General features: G+C 34.8%; 1 protein-coding gene across 3 annotated transcripts in view; it reads left to right on the top strand.

The window, feature by feature from the left end:
- Positions 1-20,952, top strand: part of EML6 (EMAP like 6) — a 119,610-nt gene that overhangs the window by 6,292 nt on the left and 92,366 nt on the right. For all 3 annotated transcript variants that reach the window (XM_058164933.1, XM_058164932.1, XM_058164931.1), the window contains exons 3-5: positions 11,183-11,342; positions 12,941-13,039; positions 14,765-14,833. In XM_058164933.1, coding sequence (XP_058020916.1) covers positions 11,183-11,342; positions 12,941-13,039; positions 14,765-14,833 — 328 coding nt within the window. The remainder of the gene's footprint in view (positions 1-11,182; positions 11,343-12,940; positions 13,040-14,764; positions 14,834-20,952) is intronic.

Genomic DNA, 20,952 nt, shown 5'->3' with positions numbered 1-20,952 from the left:
TCCTTAATATGGTTTACCTAAGTTTGGTGCAATGTAACTTCAAATGCTGGAAATCTTATTGGAGAAAATGATATTTTCTATACATTTGTTCTAACTGTGGGTTAATATTTTTTGTTGTTCAAAAACTGTTTCTCCTATCTTTATATGTCATGTTTATTATTTGTAATTCAATCCTCAGGATATTTACTTGGACGTAGGTTTTATATATATATTCCGTTAAGCCAGATCAGATTTGATTTTTTTTCAGCCAAAAAATGGAATCTAATGTTTAATTGCAATTAGTCTAAATTAGTTTATTCTTAAGTAGTTATTTATGCCTTACCAAAAGGGAATGGGTAGTGCACAGACCTAACGTTACTGCTACTATTTAATCATTTTAACTCCTCTTTCTGGCACAGTGCATACTTGTATTTATGTTTAATGGCCAGGTGATTGATTCCCCCCCTTCCCCCATGATCAGATGATTGGATTTTGGGCACTTGGTAACTGGTCAGCATTTATGGTCATTTACAATATCCTTTGATCATGATTTATGACATTTTTGCTGGATTTACAACATTTTACTTACAGTTTCTGGCAAAAATCACTCTTCATGAATGATGGGTTCACTTAATGACAGCTGCGTTTGTTTAATTACCACCACAAAAGTCATAAAATCAGACACAGTCATGTGATGACTTAATTGTTAATGACTATAATTGCAGGCTCATTACAGAATAAGTTGATGACTACCTGTAATAGCTTTTCAAAAGTAAAGATTTAAATGTGCTTTCCGTCTGCTCCCTGTTCAGGTGCTAAGACCCTTATGGTTAAAATTATGCAGAAGGAAAGTATAGTCTATGGATGTTTAGCTAGCTTTCTATCATGTACAGGTGCATTCAGAAAGTATTCAGACCTTCTTCACTTTTGTCAATTTTTTATGCTGCAGCCTGATTCATTTTTTTCTCCTTAATCTATACTCAGTACCCCATAATGACAAAGTGAAAACAGTATTTTAGAAATGTCTATTAATTTATTAAAAAGAAAAACCCTGAAATATCACAGTGACATAAGTATTCAGACCCGTCACTCAGTACTTTGTTGAAGCACCTTTGGCAGCAAAGACAGCCTTGAGTCTTTTTGGGTATAACACAACAAGTTTTGCACAATTGGATTGGGGAATTTTATACCATTCTTCCTTGCAAATCTTCTCAAGCTCAGTCAGGTTGGATGGCAACTATGAATGGACAGCCATTTTCAGATTCTTCCAGAGATGTACAATAGGATTTGAGTCAGGGCTCTGTCTGGGCCACTCTAGGACATTCACAGAGTTGTCCCTAAGCCACTCCTGTGTTGTCTTGACTGTGTGCTTAGGATCGTTGTCATGTTGGATCTTTGGCTCAGTTTGAGGTCCCTGCCCTCAATGAGCCAATGAATGCCAACACAGAATGGAAACCAGACAGCAGACTTTCCTAGAGTGCGAATGGAATGGTATGAAAGGGAGAAGTGTGCAGATACAACGTACTATTGTGTTTATAGCATTTATACATTCAATATGTATGTATAAACATAAGCTTTATACAATATGTTGATGTTATATAGCAGGATAGAATCTTTACAGTGTGAAAGAATGCTGGGATACCATAGTAAAGTCATTCTCAACTTCTCATCAAAAACATTCTAGACACACTGTGATCTACAACATTTTCTTTATCTTTATTGTGCAACACAACAAACCAAATATATATAAACTGAAACCTTGCTTTTTTCAGGGCTCTTCTGCAATTCTTTGGCAAGAAGCCAAATGATCCTATAGTTAACGCAATTCCATATAGTTTGTTGCATTTATCTACAGTCTCTCTGGCTCCGCATTTTGAGTGGACATTTTTCCCACAACAATATTCAGACAGTCCTCGACTTACAACAGTTCATTTAGAGCCCACAATGGCACTGAAAAAAGTGACTTATGACCCTTTTTCACACTTATGACCATTGCAGTATCTCCATGGTCACATGATCAAAATTCAGACATTTGGCAACTGATTCATGTGGTTGCAATGTCCTGGACTCATGCGATCATCTCTTGCGACTTTCTGATGAGCAAAGTCAATGGGGAAGCCAGATTCAGTTAACAACTTTGTCACTAACCTAACAACTACAGTGATTCACTTAACAACTGCGGCAAGAAAGGTCATAAAATGAGACAAAATTCAGTTAACAAATGTCTCAGCAATAGAAATTTGGGGTCAATTACAGTCATAAGTCAAGAACTACTTATAGATTGTACACAGTATGTACATATAGTCAAATGATATTTGCCAAACCCATGAGAGATGATTAGTGACAGTCTTAAAAGATTTCCAGAAACATAAAAAGATCCTTTGTTTAGCTGACTTTAAAAAACCTCAGTTGTATTAACTGTATTTTTGCAGATGTTTTATTTCTTTACGAGATTTTTTTATCCCATTGCAATCTGACAGCTTACAAATATAGATACAAAAAGCAAAATTACAAAAATACTGAAAAGAATTTAAAACCATAAAAACATACAAAACTAGGATAGTGTATAATATAATATCCTTTCTTATAATATCTGATTTGGACACTGTCCTGTTTTATGTTGCTTTATTCATTTTGGATGTATACTGTATACATCTATAGGAATGGTAACCATTCAGGTTTCATAGCTGCAGGAACAATTTAAGCTGTTATACTGATTATCTCAGTAGGCAAGAACCATATTGTATGATGTCTGCAGTCTGTTCTTTTTCCTCTTGTGAGAGGAGAAGTTAATGCTTAGAGCAATGTCATAGTTTCATGGGTTCATAGATACAATGTCACAGGAAAAGTTTTAGAAAATTTGGAATTGACTAGAGAAAAGAATACCCTGTTTCTACATCCATTCTTAATGCATGCACATTAGCTTCCAATTGGAACTGATTCTAATAGCTTCTTTCAGTAACAAAGAGAAACTGTAATTACACCTTGAGTTAGATATGCTGCTGTGTGTTGACAAATCATTTTGTTGTATTATGTTTTAAATTTGGGAGGGAACAGAGAACAAATAAAAACAAATAGACAAATTTGGCTATCAGTGTCCCTGGAAATGTTGATAATATCCACTTATTGAGGAGTTTGCTGGTAATTATGACTATACACCATCCTTCTTGAAAAGTAAAAATTAAGATTTACTCTTATCAGGTATAATACTATTTTTGACTCCTGGAAGGACTTGTTGGAAATGGGAATAGACTTTTATAAAGAAATTAATACCAATCAGAAACAACCCACTCATACAAGAGCAAAGCATCTTTTATAGTAGTAACAGTAACGAGCTAAATGAACACAGGTGTAACATACCTAAATAGATTGAAGGTTGCTGGGTAAAATGAGGAACAACATGGATTACAAAAGCTTTTCTTTACTTCCTCTTTTACCACTTCGAACTGCTTTGGGTGTCAGGATATAAAAGCTCAAACATTTAAATGAGCCCATTGTTCCATATGCAATTTACTCTAGCTGGTTATCATCAGCTTTCCCTAGCCTGCAATCCTCCAGATGCGGTGGACTAAAATTCTCATAAATTTAATGATAGGACTAGTAGCCCTAACACATGATAATTAAGCATTGAGGAATGTTACATGTTATCATCCAACTTTGGCATTTTCCAGACAAAAATCCCTGAGAGAATTATTGACAGAGACTGTATTAGGACTAGAAACTACAGTAATTCCTGTGAAGAAAGATGACTTTGGGTATTTATATGCCATCAAGTGGTTTTCTAATACTGGTCTGCGGTAGGCGAGCATGTGAAGCTTTATTTGCGCATGCATGGAAGTCAGTTGCGCACATGAAACAATCCCCTCCCTCCCCCCCACCACTGCCGTTGCTAGTCCATGGAGCCAAAAGGGTTGGGGCCACTGGTTTAAAAGAATCATGCGCTGTAGAAATGATTGGATTGATATCTGGATTGGAAAACTTTGGTGGTTCTCTCTCAATTCTAGCATTCTGTAATAAGTATGCTATTCTGTTGGGTTCTTGGTACTTTCTGATCTACTAGATATTATCAGTATCATGGGGGCGGGGAGTAGAATTTGCTGGCTATTTATATATAGTAGCTTGCCTTGTAAGTCTTGGTTGGAGAGTGGCTTCCTCCTCAATGAGAGCATTCTTTCTTTCCTGCTTATCTAATAGGTTTCTTATTTATCTGAATGTTAGTTGCCAAGTGGATGTGTTCTAGGCTATTTGTTTTCTTCCTGGGCTTTTGATTATAACTTTTAAATTATGTAAAAGTAGGTTTTATCTTTGTGTGTCTATTAATGGCTGACTTCTCTGAATTTCCAGCTTATAAAAATTCCCTAGAATTTTTTAATTTGACTTGACCTAAATTATTAAGTTTTCCAGCTGAAACTGTGGGTGAGTTTGTTCGTGGGTTGTGAGAGTAAGGAGTTTTCATCATATATTCTGAGTAACAGTTGGTATTCATGAATGCAGTCTGCCAGTCTTCTGTTTATATACATGGTTGCTATTAATAACCCTTACCTTATACAGTTTATTATAGATGATTCTTGTTTTTTCTTCTTTGGTAACTGAGTCTTTTGGTTTTGGGGGGAAAAAGGAGGAGAAAGATGTGTTGGATGTGTCATTTTGACTTATTTGTAAAAATATTTAATAAAGATGGGACATAAAGAAATAATAAAGATGTAGTACAATCCTTAAAATAGGCTTAACATACTTTAGCTTGCCTCCCCAAATCTATCCTACTGAACCCAGAAAAATCCCATTCTGTGTATGCCACAGTCCCCTTTTTCCAGCAGTGAAATCTGGTCGGATTTATCCGGCTCGCACAATCCGGTAGCGCCAGTGGCGGGAAGCTCCGCCCCCACACTGGGATGTCATTATGTCCCCTTTTTGACTCTCTGTGCATGCGCAGAAGAGGCACATGCACACTCACATTCCCAAACTGGTAGCAGAGGTAAGTGCATTTCACCGCTGCCTTTTTCCATTATTCTACATGCAATAATATTTGCCTTCTCTCAAATACAAAAAGGTGCATAACGCTCTGCTAGAATGATATATACCTAGAAATATATATGCAGCCCTGCATTCTAATTTTGGAAGGGACTTCTGCAGTGTACTATTTAGATGATATTTAGATGATTTTCATAATATTCTGATGTTCCCATCATGAGATATGATATTTTAAAAACATGGTACATATGAACTTCCTCACATTGGACTCTTCTGTGCTCCATTAATGTGTGGGCGTTAATGTGATCTGCTCCATTGGTTACACCTTTCCAAAGTCTTTTCTGTTTTATTTCATTCATTAAATAAAAACTGAATTCTAGTGACATTCCTGAATGCATATAAGAGTGGCATCATGACAAATGTCACTGTGTCAGGTATAATTTATTACTGAAGAAGAAACATAGCTTTAAGATATGGTGTAGCATACATTTTGAAAAGATGAATAGTGAAATTTTTCAGATGTTAAATCTGTGAATTATGCTTTTATCTTTTTTTAAGTGTCTGTTTCTCACAATTTATAATATTCTTGCAACAATGCAAGTGCGATATAGATTGTTTTCTGGATACATGCTGTCCTGTCTAAAAACATTGTGCAAATATATTTCTTTCTGCCAACTATTCCAGTGCTATTATTACCTGACTGATTTATTGGAATAATTTTTTCCAGCACACATTGTCAATTTCAAATCAAGTAGACCTACTCCTTCTCTTTCCTTTACATCTTGTAACTCCTTTCATTGTATTTAATTCATGTTTTTTCTTGCCACGCAATTATAAATATATCCTTTTGCTATTGTTTAAATAGTGCATCGGTTGTTTACAGCCGGTATTGTCTGAAATAAAAACATTATTTAAGATAAGACATTTATTTTTCTCACAGAAATTCTCCTCAGCACTCCCATCTTATTATGTGAAGAAGGAAAGAAATGAAAAGTGGTTTCATGTTGCTAAAAAACCCTTGTTTTAAGTAGGCCAAATGTGTTTTGAAAACCTCCTCAATGGCCTTAGAGATATCCCACCAGCTGTCTTTCCCTAGAATAATGTTGCATTCATTTTGCATTCCTTTATGGTGTTAAAATTACTTTTCAATTACTACTAGAATCTGTTTATCCACTGAGTGATATTGTGCTCTGGATAATAGTAAAGGGTTTAAAGAGAACATCTGCTTTTACAAAAGAACATATCTAAACATCAGACTGTTCTTTTCTTCTATAGAATCTTGTTATGTAAAATAGATTGCAATGGATAGTTTTCTCAATAATTGTACATGTATTTTCCTGAGAAAATTTTACTAAACACAGATGCACATGGCTATAAATAGGTTTTTGTCAATGAACTAATTCTTCCTACTTAGTAATCACCACAATGCTCCATTGCATCCTTTCTCTTTTCTTCACAAAGCTCCATAAGTTACTTCCACCTAATAATATCATATCATCCTTATGTTTTTCTTTGGAGACTTTTAAACCTTTCACAATCTACTATACTTTCCTGACAAGCTTGTCAAATCTACTTATGTACTTCCTAAAATAGATCTCTCCAAAGTGATGCCTTCCAGATATGATGAACAATGTAACTTAATATCTCATGTTTTGACAGATCTGGATAGGTAAGGTTTGTTGGATATCATACTTTCTTTATGGGAACTGAGTGTGGATATTCTCACTAGTATAGTATTTTTGTGTTCATTGGCAATCAGAAGGAAACCAGGGAAAGGAAATGCTTGTCTTCAGCCTTTAAGGTTGCAGACTAATGAAAGGATTTAAATTGCTGGCAGATCATTTATCACACTTTTGACCAACTCTATTTCTAACAGAACTAATTCTGAACTAAATCCAATATAAATAATCTCTTCCTTCCTTTCCTACATCTCTGTCAACTAAAGAGTTTTTTGGCAAATAAATAAACCAAAGAAGTATTTCTGGACCAATAGAATAATAGAAAACGTATGGTCTAAAATTATTAAGAATGTTTTTCAAACTGTATTCCATTATACATGTTTCATATGTAAAAAATCAAAGTCTCCAATTCAATTTATTAGTATTTTTCAGTTTCGAAAAATGCAATATTAAAAGGTACATTTATATATCCTGCCCTTCTTAAAATGGTACCTAAGCATCCAGCATTTTTAATGACCTTATGTGCTATAACTGTATAACAGGAACCTAATGTTATGAGTTCATTTATGTAGTTCTTTCATAGGGGGAATCTTCTAGTCCAGGGGTCTCCAACCTTGGTCCCTTGAAGATTTGTGGACTTCAACTCCCAGAGTTCCTCAGCCAGTTTTGCTGGCTGAGGGACTCTGGGAGTTGAAGTCCACAAGTCTTAAAGGGACCAAGGTTGGAGACCCCTGTTTTAGTCCGTGCAATATCCAAAACTTTTTATTTGTATCAATTTGAAAGCATATGCTGGATTAATGCTAACAAAGTATCTATATTGAAGAGATACACTTTGAGCTTGGCTAAAAAAAAATGCCAGAAAACTTTTTCTGGATCAGATGATTTAAGCAACTTTCTATTTTCCATAACCGTGCAATGGCTCAGTAATTAAGATGCCGGGCTTGGCTGGAAAGCCGATAGCCTTGATTCGAGACCCAAGCATCACACATTGGGAAGAGCACTAGTCTATGCCTAGTTCCTGCCCACCTACCAGCTATCAGCTATGCCTAGCAGCCCACCTGACATAGTGTGAAGGAAGAAAAAAAAGTTCATATTTTCCATGTTGTTTTACATATCTCTGCTAAGTCTCCCTATACCCATCTTTTTTCTAAGCCCCAAAGGTCTAACTCCTGAAATATTTTTAATGCCCTGTTTTCCCCAAAATAAGACATCCCCTGATAATAAGCCCAATCGGGCTTTTGAGCACATGGCAATAAGGCCAAGCACTTATTTCAGGGCTCAAAAAAATATAAGACAGGGTCTTATTTTCGGGGAAACAGGGAAGGAGAATGGAAGAGTTAGCTTGAAGTGGATGTTTTAACCCAATCCTAAAACTCATACTTTCTAAAACTGTGTGGATGATGGCCTAGTGATATAGCAACTCAATCCTAATAATCAATGGAATGTCAGGAAACAAAAAATGAGCTAATTCTAGTTTATTTAGGGTTATATTATTAGAATCTTGCAAGTTCAAAAGTACAAATCTCCTATTGTCTCTTTTTACTGCCTAATGAGTTAAGGTGGATCCTTTCTAAGTTTCTTTCTCTCCCCTTTATTCAGCTGCAGGTTCCTCTTCCCTTTATGTGATCATTCTTTAGACAGCATCCTTTCCCTCCTCCTTTCCCACATATACAGGTGACAGATGTCACAGGCAGATTGTCCTCACATGTTGACCATTGACTGTAATTAAATAAATTAAGAGATAGCAAATCCGTTAGCTGGCAGCTAAAGATGCTATAATGGCTATAATGGATTAGATAGCTCCAGTGTGTGATGAAAAAGGACCAATTGTCTGTCTATTCCATATCCAAAGTAAGGTTGGCTGGTAATTCTAAAACAAAATTAGCAGTTTATAAAAATAGGATTTGCAGGATGATGAATGAGACCAAGGGAAGACTTCCAAAGCATTCAAGGGCGTTTCCCAGGAGAAGTGCAGAAGAAGAAAAGTGCATTTAATGACTGCTGTGGAAGTAAAACCATGTTAGATAAATGATGCAATAAGACATAGTTTATCCCCTCATAGCTGATAAGAGATTGGGAAGTTACAAACTGCTGAAAGTCTATAGACCTTGCAAAAGAAGGTAAAAAGAATACAGTTCAGTTTTCTATACTTTCAAAATAACTTGTTACTTACTGTGTAATAAAAACTGATTGAATTCAATTGTTGCCACCAAAATATGGAGAAAGTTCTGATAAGGATATTTTTCCATGTCAGTAAGAATATGTAGTTTGTTACGCTGAGAATATAAGGATCTGAAGAAGAATCTCTAAGTCAGAGATCAAAATCTGATTTAAAGTGACCCTAATCAAACATAGATTTATAGTGACCGTAGTCAAATTTATGAACTTTTCTAGCAGCAAATTATGACAGAAAAACTGTCCCTAAGAAAGAACTGCTAGGTTTATTAATCTGAGAACTGGATTTCATAATTGTTATGATTTATGCTTGCACCTTAATTGATGGAAAAGGAATATTAATCCACTCAAGTCTGGTAGCTTAGAAGCCTGAATGAAAAAATGAAGAAATAAACATGCTATTGGCTTATTATTATTGCCTTTATAATTACTTAAACCTTTGTCTCATATACTGCTCTTAAATGTTACATTATATTAATTATATTATTATCAAAATATGTAAGCTATTCTAGAGAAATAAACATGGTAGGCAGTAAGAAAACATGATGTTCTTCATCAAATTTGTCATGGAACAGTACTCAAAAATGGCACTTGCATAGTACGTTAAGCACAAAGTTACCACTTCTCATTTTTACTGTCTTTCAAAGTCTTATACAATTCACAGAATTTCAGAATTAATGCATTTTCCACAACAATCCATATCAATGTACATTAATGTATCATTCCTTATCTTTGGTTTTTTTTTTATTTGGACTGCTTAAAAAGCTATTTTCTCTCCTTTACTTAATGATCTAGATAACAGTTTAGTTGATTAACCCTTCTACTTTGCAGCCAATATTAATTTTAATTTATTAATTAAATAGTAAATTTCAATCTCATTTCACCTTAATTTCTTCATAGACAGAGAAAGAAAGATCTTCATTTTCCTGAACATTGCATAAACTTGGTGTATGATGTATGGATATATAAGGTTTCAATCTGAGGTGATTTTTTTTCACTAGCAATTTATATCACCTTCTAGAGTCACCCAACCATTATTTTATTTCACTTAAACCAGGGGTGTCCAAACTTGGCAAATTTAAGACTTGTGGACTTCAACTCCCAGAATTCCTCAGCCAGCTTTGCTTTGCTGAACCAGCCAGCTTTGCTTTGCTTAACCAGCCAGCTTTGCTTTGCTGGCTGAGGAATACTGTGAGTTGAAGTCCACAAGTCTTAAAGTTGCCAAGTTTGGACACCCCAGCTTAAACAATGGCTGGGTGTTGTTATGAAGATAGTAGCAATCACTAGTATGGAAATGACATGAAATTGCATGAATAGTATTGACCTGTACTGCAGCAGCATGTTTTGCTATGTAATATTGGAATATAGAATTGTTAACTATCAAATTTCAAAATAATTTTGCATTCTTGCTGCCTTCATAAAACTAGCCTGGACTCTTGAGGGAAAAGAATTTAATTGATTTATTTTTAATACTTAGATTCTCACATATTCTTAAGAAATAACTATTTTAATAGGTGACAACTCAGCATTATTCAGATGAATATAATAAATATAATAAGTGTGACTATACCTTCCTTTTGATGGAAATATATGTTAAGGAAGGACATTTTAAATTATTCATGATAAATTGATAACTCTTGTTTTTTCATTTGAAAATAAACAAAAGATAATGTTGTTTTTAGGAAAAGAGCACTACTTTTGTCAATGAAATTGAATTGTGTTTTCACATATAGTTCTTTGTAAGTAACATAAGAAAATGGAAAATTAATAGACTCAAACATTTCTATTCGAAAAAATGCTTTTGAATTTTTTTCTCCTGATGTCAATTGCATCTACTCTATAAGATATTGTTTAAAATTTCCATAAATTTCCCTTTCAACATAACTTTACAAGCAGAATTTTCAAAACCTATTACATTGAGTAACATTATTCAATATGCTTTGATATTTTGAAGAACTTCTATGCATAATAAACACACATTTACATCCATTTTTTATTTTGTAATTTATTGTGAGAATAAAAATAAAAGGAAGTGTACCTAAACATTACTTTTGTTTTCTACAGTATGCCAGTTCAGAAATGTCATTGTATAAAAACCATATAGGGTATATACAGCTTCAGTGTCATTAAACATCATTTGAAAAACATGTATGAAGCAGTCAAAGATTATTAAATGATTTCCAATGAAATGTCAGTTGGAATACATTCATAAGAAGACCAAAAAAAATTGCAATGTTTTGCATGCAAAGTAACAGAAAATGAGTTTATATAGTAGCAGAATAATTGTAAAACATCGCTGAACATCTGTACATTAATATGTGCTCTATGTAATAATAAAAAATGTGATAACAAACTCTACCTTTTGGACTCTATTCCAGCCTAGCTTTGCATCCTGATAAAACCCTTGTTGCTACAGGACAAGTTGGCAAGGACCCTTATATCTGCATCTGGGATTCCTACAGTGTACAGGCTGTCTCTGTCCTAAAAGATGCACATACCCATGGAGTTGCCTGCTTGGCTTTTGATTCAGATGGCCAGGTGTGTATTTATTGAATTTATGTTATTTCTGTTGTACTTAATGCTCTAGTAGAGTGGAGCCAAAATATCCATTTCCATGTTTTTGACGCATTCTCCTCTTATAAAATGAGAGTGCTACAATTTTCTGATAATCCTTTGGGAAGAGTAATATTTATAAAATGTTTGTGTTACACTTAAACTTATGCATTAACAACAAGATAAACTAGAGTAATCTACACTTAAATTTATTTTCCTGGTAAGAGGAGTTAAGAACATAAAAAGAAGCTTGTACTACAGATTAGATGTAAAATACAAAGAATTTATTTTTTCCAATATACTATTAGAATGGGATTAGTGTAAAGCTTAGTGCCAAAGGGTATAATCATGTGATTTACTTGATGTGACATTTCAGAAATAAAACACATTTCAGAAATAAAGCAATCACGTTCCAATCCCACCAAAATATCAGTCAGGATCAGGCACAAACAAAAAAACCAATCTGAGATCAGCCTACACTAATAGGAAATCAGTTTATCTAAAGACTAATAAAAACAGGAACTCAAACAGTGCTTCCTTAGTTGTCACTTTATCTTTAAACAAGCTGGTGAAGGGGCTGGTGAAATTTCAGGAACTTTGCTGTCTAGCCTATGGTCACTAAACCCTGAAGCTCAGCATTGCCCAACAGTGAAATACTATACCAGTAAAACCTTTTAAAATTTCACCTGTTTTAATTTTGCATCATTAGTGGTTGGTGACATTCTACAAGTATCAGCATTGAATACTTGGTGAAAATTCACCCCGACAGTGATAGCAGAGAAAGAGCAGCAATATAAATCTAGAGCAGGGGTCTCCAACCTTGGCAACTTTAAGCCTGGTGGACTTCAACTCCCGGAATTCTGGGAGTTGAAGTCCACCAGGCTTAAAGTTACCAAGGTTGGAGACCCCTGATCTAGAGCATTGCAAATAGTTCCTGCAGTAAGGTTCATTTTAAGCGCCTCTGCCTCACAGCTGAAAATAACATAAGAGAGAGAGAGAGAGACTGCTCTTTGAAGCCCTGACTCTAACATTATTGAGCTAGTTAGACCAGTGGTTTGATTCAGTTAAAGAATCTTCTACCAGAAATAAAAATACTTTCCCAAGAGGCAGGTAACATATTCAATTATCCATTTTTTTTAAAAAAAAGAGAAATTATTTCCCCTGCATGAGAAAACTGAGAAAACTCTGTTGTTGTTTGTTCACAGAGTTGTGATAGATTGCATATCCAGATTCTGTTTGCTTGTGTGGATAACTTATTTTAAGGCATTTACTTTTTATATTAGCAAAGCAAGATGTATTATGTCTTGTTGCCATGTGTTTCTAAAATATGAAATTAACAAAAGGAAGATACTAGTATAGATTGTTCTGAAACACATTAAATTCAATTTACAAGTTTATTTGGGAGGAAGGAATAGTTGACTATGATGAATAGTGAAACCTCTACTGTATTTGAATCTTTTAGCATTCTCTATACAACTCTTTCAGCATCCCTTTTCAACCCCTTTATGCATTGACGTATTGTAGTAAGTTACTGCTGAACTGATCTTCATTTAAAAACTGTTGTGTGTGTTATTTTTCCTAAGCGTTTATCTTCAGTGGGTTTGGATGCCAAAAACACAGTCTGCATTTGGGATTGGAAGAAAGGAAAACTACTGGCATCAGCTACTGGCCACTCAGATAGGGTAATCAGCTAATGAATTTGCCATATATTTCTCTTGTAATGTTGTATGAGTGTGTCTTTTGTTTGTATCAAGAATACAAATTAGCTTGTAAAATTCTTTATGGGAAATGGTGTTATTTCATATAATGGAGGGGTAATTTAAGAATTTGGATTTTTGCCTGGATTATGTCACTGAGTACCAAATATAATTTGGGAGTGATTTGTTGCTGCTGCTTCTGTTATTTTATTGAAAGTAGTTGACTAGGCTAGTAATTTGATTGTAAAAGGTTAATGTTTCATCCTATCTTAGTTTGATTCACTTTTTGGTTTCATACATTTTACTTCCAAGTTGCTATCAGCCTATTGAAGAAAAATATAATCTATAGTATGGATATATGGATTCCACCTTCTCTTTTTTGCTCCATGGACTTAAAGAAACTTAGAATGTTGTATCAAGTAAACAGAATAGCTAAACTTCCTCCTCTTCTTTGACCTTGTAGCTGTTTGAACTGGAGGGTGATCGCAACAATAATGAAATAGTTGGCAAAAATTTTACTCATGAAGTGTATCTATTCCATAAATGGTGATTAAAAATGTACATTTTCATGGGTGTATATTGTCATATCCAACATACCGGTACTAAAACAGTCACTTAGAACAGAAAGACAACTTGAGAGCCAGTTTGGCGTAGTTGGGAAAGCAACAGGCTAGAAACCAGGAGACTGAATTCTATTCCAACCTTGAATATAAAGCCAGCGGGGTAACCTTGAGCCAGTCACTTTCTGTCAGCCCAACCATTCTGAAAAACTTGGGTAGCCAATGAAAATCAGTCATGATTGAATGGAAATAAAAAACACACTGAGTATTTAATATTACACATGGTTTCATGCATTAATGTGTGAGGTTTATGAGAGTGAGGTTGCAAAAATCTTACCAGTTTTGGACTGCTTTAACCTGTTTTTGTAATTGCATCTGTGCTACTGCAAAAGGGGCATGTCTATTTGAAAAGAGTTCCTGATTGATAATTTCAAGTCAGCTTGTCTATCGCTATAGGTTTCTTCCTGTATATAATGCTGAAGGAACTCTTTGCAAAAATTCCTTTCATGAGACTCCCATCATTGGCTCTTTAGTTTTCTTTGGTGATTATTTTAGGAAATTAAAATGGAATTTTGAAACAGTCCCCAGCAACTGTTTGAGAATGTTACAGGCTAAAGTTGCAATCAGTATTGAATGATTCTGCTATCAATTTAAATTATGCAGAGCACAAATACTTGTATAATTTTCTAGATGGATCAATTAAATAGTAATAGGTGTGTAAGAAAAATAGTGTAAAAATTAATTTTTTCAAGAGTGATATATATATATATAGCAAGGTCTAATAAATACAGGCAATCTTTTATAACAAAACTGTTTATTTTAAATCCCAACTATTTTCTTTAGGTCTGTACAATTTGGTATTTATTATTTTAATTTGTTTCCTATAATTGTTAACATTTCTATTATATATACAAATACTGTAAATTAAGGGCAAACGTGTAATTAACCTTGTAAGAAGTTTGTTTTGCTGACTAATTTTCAAATGCATTTGTCTTCTATAAAAAAAGTTATGAGCTATGATGTAACTATTAACAATCTTGCTAATAGAGACATAGAACTTTGTTGAAATTATGTGAGAGAAATAGACATTTCTAGGATTTAATGCATTTGGTTATTAATTTAGTGTAGCAGTTTGAATGTGTTTTGACAGATTTTTGATATTTCCTGGGATCCATATCAACCTAACCGAGTGGCTAGCTGCGGAGTGAAACATATCAAGGTAACATAACATATCAAGGTAAATTGGTTTTGATGCTTTGCATTATCAGTGGAGAAAACTTTTGTATTTACCTGATACATTTTCTCTTACTAAGTTCTTTTAAGCTATAAATATTACATAGTCAATGCAAGATAGCAGGTAAATTCCTAACACAGAGTTGCTGCAGAGAGAAATAGGTTATCAGGATAAATAGAAAAGACATATGATGTGAGTTTCAAATATGTATGGGTCCCCCCCCCTTTTTAATTAGAATAGATTTATTTAGAATGGAGGAAAACAAGTAAAAGTTGCTGAAATACAGTACATGCTAACAGAACTATGCTATTGGGAATTATAATGTGGTGTCAAGCTACAAACTCCTTATTTAGAATAAAGATTTCCTAAATTAGACTTTTAAATGTAATATGTACATTATGGATTAAAAACAAAAATAAAAAATTCCACAGTGGCTCCACCCCTCGAAGCTCAAAAAGTTCCATATCTTATTAGAATTCTTGTTTAGTTCTTTCATCCTGCACTTCAAAGTCATAATATTTCAATTAGTAACAGACTGTGAGTATTCTATTATAACTGGATTATATTTTTATGTCTAGCTATTTCTAATTTCTACTTTGCCTTGTGTCCACCGTAGACATGAGGAGTTGTTATAAACTATCAATAAATTTCATTTTATTTCAGGATACATCAACTTTTTGACAAGCCCTCATCTCTAGTTTATTTTAGTGAATGCCAAGATATAACAAATGTGCGCCAAATATTAATTTTTCATAATTAAATACTATAGAACAGGGGTGTCAAATTCAAGGCCCGTGGGTCAGATCCGGCCCATGGGGCCTGCCTGGAAAGATCAAAGGACTGACCCGCATTGCCTCTGCCGGCCCAAACGGGGCACCTGGAAATATCAAAGGCCCCCCCATGCCCTGCTTTGGTCAGCAAAGTGCTGCAGGAGGGCGTCCAGGCAGAAAATGGGATGCAGGATGCCGTGCAGGGTCTCCTCTGACCCGTTTGGGCCGGCAGGGTGCTGCAGTAGGTGTCCGTCCCATCTCCCTACCCCTCCCTGCCCCCCCACCCTCAGCTGGTGGGTGGAGGAGAACTACAATGCTGATCCGGCCCTCAAAAGAAATCCAGTTTGTCATCCCTGCTGTAGAAGGTTTGTGAATGATTTATTGAATGATTAACTCTGATGCTACATGATTTTTTTTTACTTTAAATAATTATTTATTTTTGAAGAAAGATTTTAAAACTAATATATTTTTCTGGTCCTCTCCACCCATTTTAAATGGGTGGAAAGGACCATTGCCTCCATTCATTTAAACAGTGTAATTCTTTGCACGCTTATTTAGAAAAAACTCTTTTGGTTTAATTTGGTTTCGTTTGTTCACTTTAGCTCAATGTCCCTATATCCAATTCTAACTAGACTAAACTGGAGGAGCTAAGTGAGGAATCTGTTTAGAGTCTCTACATAGTCACAAGAGGACGAAGTACACCCTTTCCCCCCTGAATGCCTTTGAACCTTCTCTATTTTTACCCAGGTGTTAGTTTTACCCTGGTGTTAGTCCCCAAAGATTCCTTTACATAGGCTTGAGCAGTAAATCAATACTTTTGAACCCTTTGCATGTGGACCTGGTTTTTTGTGCCTGACAGTTTCTGAATCTCAGACAGATCTCATTTCTGACTATAATGTCATTTAAGCATATGTGAATTCTACTACTATTCTAACCACTATGAATTCTTTGTTACTCAAATTGTAACTTGTAACAAATTATGATTGAAAAAATGGTAGAGTTTATGTGAATCAAGTCATTAACTGCAAGTTGTTGCTGCATTTTAACTCAGAATTAAATTTGATCCTAATTTACTGAATTATTCTGTACTCATCTGATTACAAAAAAAAAGAGATGAACAGCTTTAAAAAAAATCACATCATTCATGTGGTTAATGGGTATTTACAGACATTTTCATAGATTTTTCTGTTCACTCTTAATCATTTAAATATTTTTAATAAACTTCAAAGCGTATATATCGATGTACTATATGATTCAGTTATTGCCAGTTGCTAAAGCCTTATATCTTTTTCTGAGTTAATGACATTTTAAAATGAGGAAAATTGCCTTGATTAAATAATTAGTTTTATAATAACTGTAACAAAATAAATGCTATTTTGCTAATAAATATTTAATCAGCATATTAGAAATAAAATGCACATACATATTCATGTAGACTGATAGAGATATAAGATCTTAAATAGATATAAATAGATGACAAGATCATAAGAAGACAATTTATAAAGACTGACCCATATATATATACATCCAAATGTCCTTTTCCATTTGATTTTGTTCTTTGTATACTTTCCTTTTTAAATTAAAGAAAATTTAAAATAAAAACTGTTATTTAGTTTTGGCATTCTTTTTATTTAGTTAAAAAAATCCAAAATGTGTTATATACTAAAATATTAATAAATTTATCTGTTGGCTCTTCACTCAACAGTTCTTTTTTAGTTCTGAAGATATTTAGCTCTAGATATATGACATTATTTTTTAAATGTTCAATAAATTTGCCAATGTCTAACAGTTTATATCTGTTTGTGTGTGTGCTTAGTAGGTTTCACTTATAAAAATTTCCAAGCCTTTTTCTATATTGAAAAAAATGCCTATTTTTCTTTTGGGAAAGACTTTGCTCATTAGATTGGGAAAGAAACTTCACTATTTCTTTTATATAGGCTACTCTTAATAAATGGCCAAATATATTGAATAAATGAAATCAATAATGAAATGATGCTCAAGGTGTCTTTCAATGGAAGATTTGCAAAAATAGTAGAAGAGAAAGCTGTCAAGTTCAGAGAGCACCAAGGACTCCACATTTGCATAATATTTGAATCAGAAAAGTACAACAAAAAACTAGCAAATTAGTCGTTTACAGAGTAAGCAAAAGACTAACATTCACTGAGCTGAAGTTTAACACCTTTTAATAGATCTGGTTTTGTTTAATAATGAAATTATGAAAACCAAAGCTAACAAAAGAACATTTTGTAAGAAATCTCCAGGTATTTGAAAGACATTGTTGGAAAATCCATTACTGCATCTTCTTAACCTATTGGCTACCAGGATTAATATACATTAAAGCAGTGTTTCTCAAACTGGGCAACTTTAAAATGTGTGGACTTTACTTCAGTGGTGGGTTTAAAAGATTTTTACTACCGGTTCTGTGGGTGTGGCTTTGTGGGTGTGGCTTGGCTTTGTGGGTGTGGCTTGGCTTTGTGGGCGTGACTTTGTGGGCATGGCAGGAGAAGGATACTGTAAAATCTCCATACCCACCCCACTCCAGGGGAAGATTACTCCAAAATCCCCATTTCCTCCCAATCAGCTGGGACTCAGAAGGCAAAGAATAGATGGGGGTGGGGCCAGTCAGATTTTTTACTGCCAGTTCTCTGAACTACTCAAAATTTCCGCTACCGGTTTTCCAGAACTGGTCAGAACCTGCTGAAAACCACCACTGCTTCACTTCCTAGAATTTCTCAGCCAGTCCACACATCTTAAAATTGCCTAATTTGAGGAACACTGGGTTAAACTTAGTGTAGGGATTCTCTTGTTGGCTTTCCCCTATTTGATATTAATTGGCTATATTTATCATTGCTATCCGAGAGAGGGGAGGAGGGAGGGAGAGAGAGAGGGGAGGGAGATGGACTTTGTTTTTCCTTCTCATCCATGGACAGAGAAGACCACTCATTTGAAAGAGGGGTCAAAGAAGCCATCTATATTAAGATTGAACAGCTCTCTCTCAAGAGAGGGAGAACAAATACCGCACCACCTATCTCCTATTTACAACACAGTCCTTTCAGCAGTTCCAAGAAGGTTCCATATGCTTTTGCACTATTCAGGTGACCCTGAGAGCACAGATAAACTTCCAAGTGGCCTCAACGACTCTCAGAAAGAGTGCTAGTAACCAGATGACCACAAGGAATATAAATCCTTCCGTCCTCCACTATTCAGTCAGAACTGAAGAAGCTTCTTGGATGAGAAATATCTTCAAGGAAAAACAAAGTCCAGTTGCCTTTTGAAACAGTATGTTTGGGACAACCATGTAACAGGATGACTGAGAATCTCCATAGACACATCTAACTAAAAGTGATAATTTATTTCTACCTATTTAAAATCAAGTAGCTGTACAAGCAGAGGTGTCCACAGGAGAGGTACATCACAAAAGAAGCTTTGCACCATAAGCTGTTTCCATTGTGTATATATGACATTGCACATACTTACAAATAAATGGAATTTGTATTGTGATGTTACAATGCTGATTTGAGAAATTGATGTATCATTTAATAAAGTTTAAAAAATTAAATCTTGTCACTCTAAATTTAAATGTATTGATGTTTTCAAGCAAAAAGCTAGACAGCCATTTGGAATTGTATAAGGATCTGAGTAGGGGTTTGGACTGGAAGACTTCAAAGTGCCTTCCAACTCTAGAATTCTGACAGTATTAAAGCAAGTGCAATTATAGCCACTAACTTATCAATTACGGAAAACAATCAAAGGAGTCTCTAAATATCATCCGCAGTGACCTATGGCTTTGGCAGCAATTAGTCCTGTCAAAGGAGGGGAGGCATATGTGTATCGTTTGATATTTCCCTTTATTGTTTGATATTTGGGCAACCACATTAGCAGATCAAAGAGCTCAGTTTGTTCCTTCTGTGTTGAGAGCCCAAAAAGACATTCAACCTCAAATTATTACTTCACTGACACTGAAGGTAGTGGAACAAAGTTGTACAAGGGGCCAGGAAGACATTCCAAGATTATTAAGATATAAAGGAATGACATCCGTTTTCACTATGATTGGAAACACTTGATGAAAGCAAAGGGATGATCTATGCAAATATGGAAAATAATCCAATAAACTTGGGTGTTCAATTTTTTAGGCAGCCCATGTAGAGGAGGAAGATTTGATAGAAAATTAAATATGATCTTCAACTGCAAAGGGATAGGGCTTGATCTCCACAGTGCTGGCATGAGGCCTTGGCAAGAGCCAGATAATCCTTGATTTTAGAGAATGCTGGGTGCCTCTGGAATGGGGGAGAACTGGGAAGCATGTAGCTTCAGGCTTGGGTGGTAAATGTAGTTGACCTGAAACAGCTACATCTCAATTATTGACATAAACATATTTAATATAACATGGAAGGGTATTGCTCCAGAATGGCATTTGACTTTTATTTCAACATCCAATTGCAAATGATGAATAGAGGAGAGGAGGAGCTTAACATCTAATAACTGAAACAGGGCTTTCCAAAATATCTCTTATGAATTGTGTATTTCTGTCAGCTGCCTCAGAAGTAGAGGGGAAACCATAATAAGAAATGAAATAAACTACCATAGGGGAAAAATTAAATCACAACTGGAATGTCAATTACAATAGGTGTTTGACATGGGATAGGACAATTATACTTGTCCATGACAAGTATATCCCAAGGTTACTTGGAAAACAGGTATGTGTATGGGGGAGTAATTTAATTCACTTGTTGGGTGGCTTGAGTGAGAAAAAATAATAGATAGGCAAAATTTTCTAGATACCGAAGGGAGGTGGGAGGAGGGCTATAGGTTAAGATGTTCTGTGAATTGGTCAGTTCACAAAGTTGGCCCTGTCAAGATCTAAGCTTAGCTGCAACATGCCTGCTGTTGGAGATATAGACAGATCATCCCAAAAGAGGTTACATCTCTGTCTTAAGTTGACAGTAGTTAGTGTTAGAAGCCTACTGGAAAAGGTCTACATGTTATTTAAAATGCAGTATGCTGGCCTCAAAGTACCTTATATATGGTTTATATAAACTGCTGAGTATAGTGAAGAATCAAGAATTTGTAATCCTTTGTCTCCAGCTCTGGGCCTGATTCTGATCAAAGGGCATGTGCTGTAGATTTTATCACAAATAAAGGATTTATTAAAATACATTGATCCTTTCAGGCACTGTGGATTGCAGTTGGAAAGACTTCATTCGTTACTAGGATTACAGGAGGAATAAAGGATTACTAATATCCTAAGGTCTTGTGTAAATTTATACCTTCACTGTTACTTGTAAAAACAAATTATTTTTATTAATAATACTTAATTATTTTGATTTATTTCCT

The sequence above is a fragment of the Ahaetulla prasina genome, chromosome 1, assembly GCF_028640845.1.
Source record: "Ahaetulla prasina isolate Xishuangbanna chromosome 1, ASM2864084v1, whole genome shotgun sequence".
NCBI classification, from domain to species: domain Eukaryota; kingdom Metazoa; phylum Chordata; class Lepidosauria; order Squamata; family Colubridae; genus Ahaetulla; species Ahaetulla prasina.
Note: the sequence above shows the minus strand (reverse complement) of the source record. Positions and strands in the feature narration are given on the sequence as shown.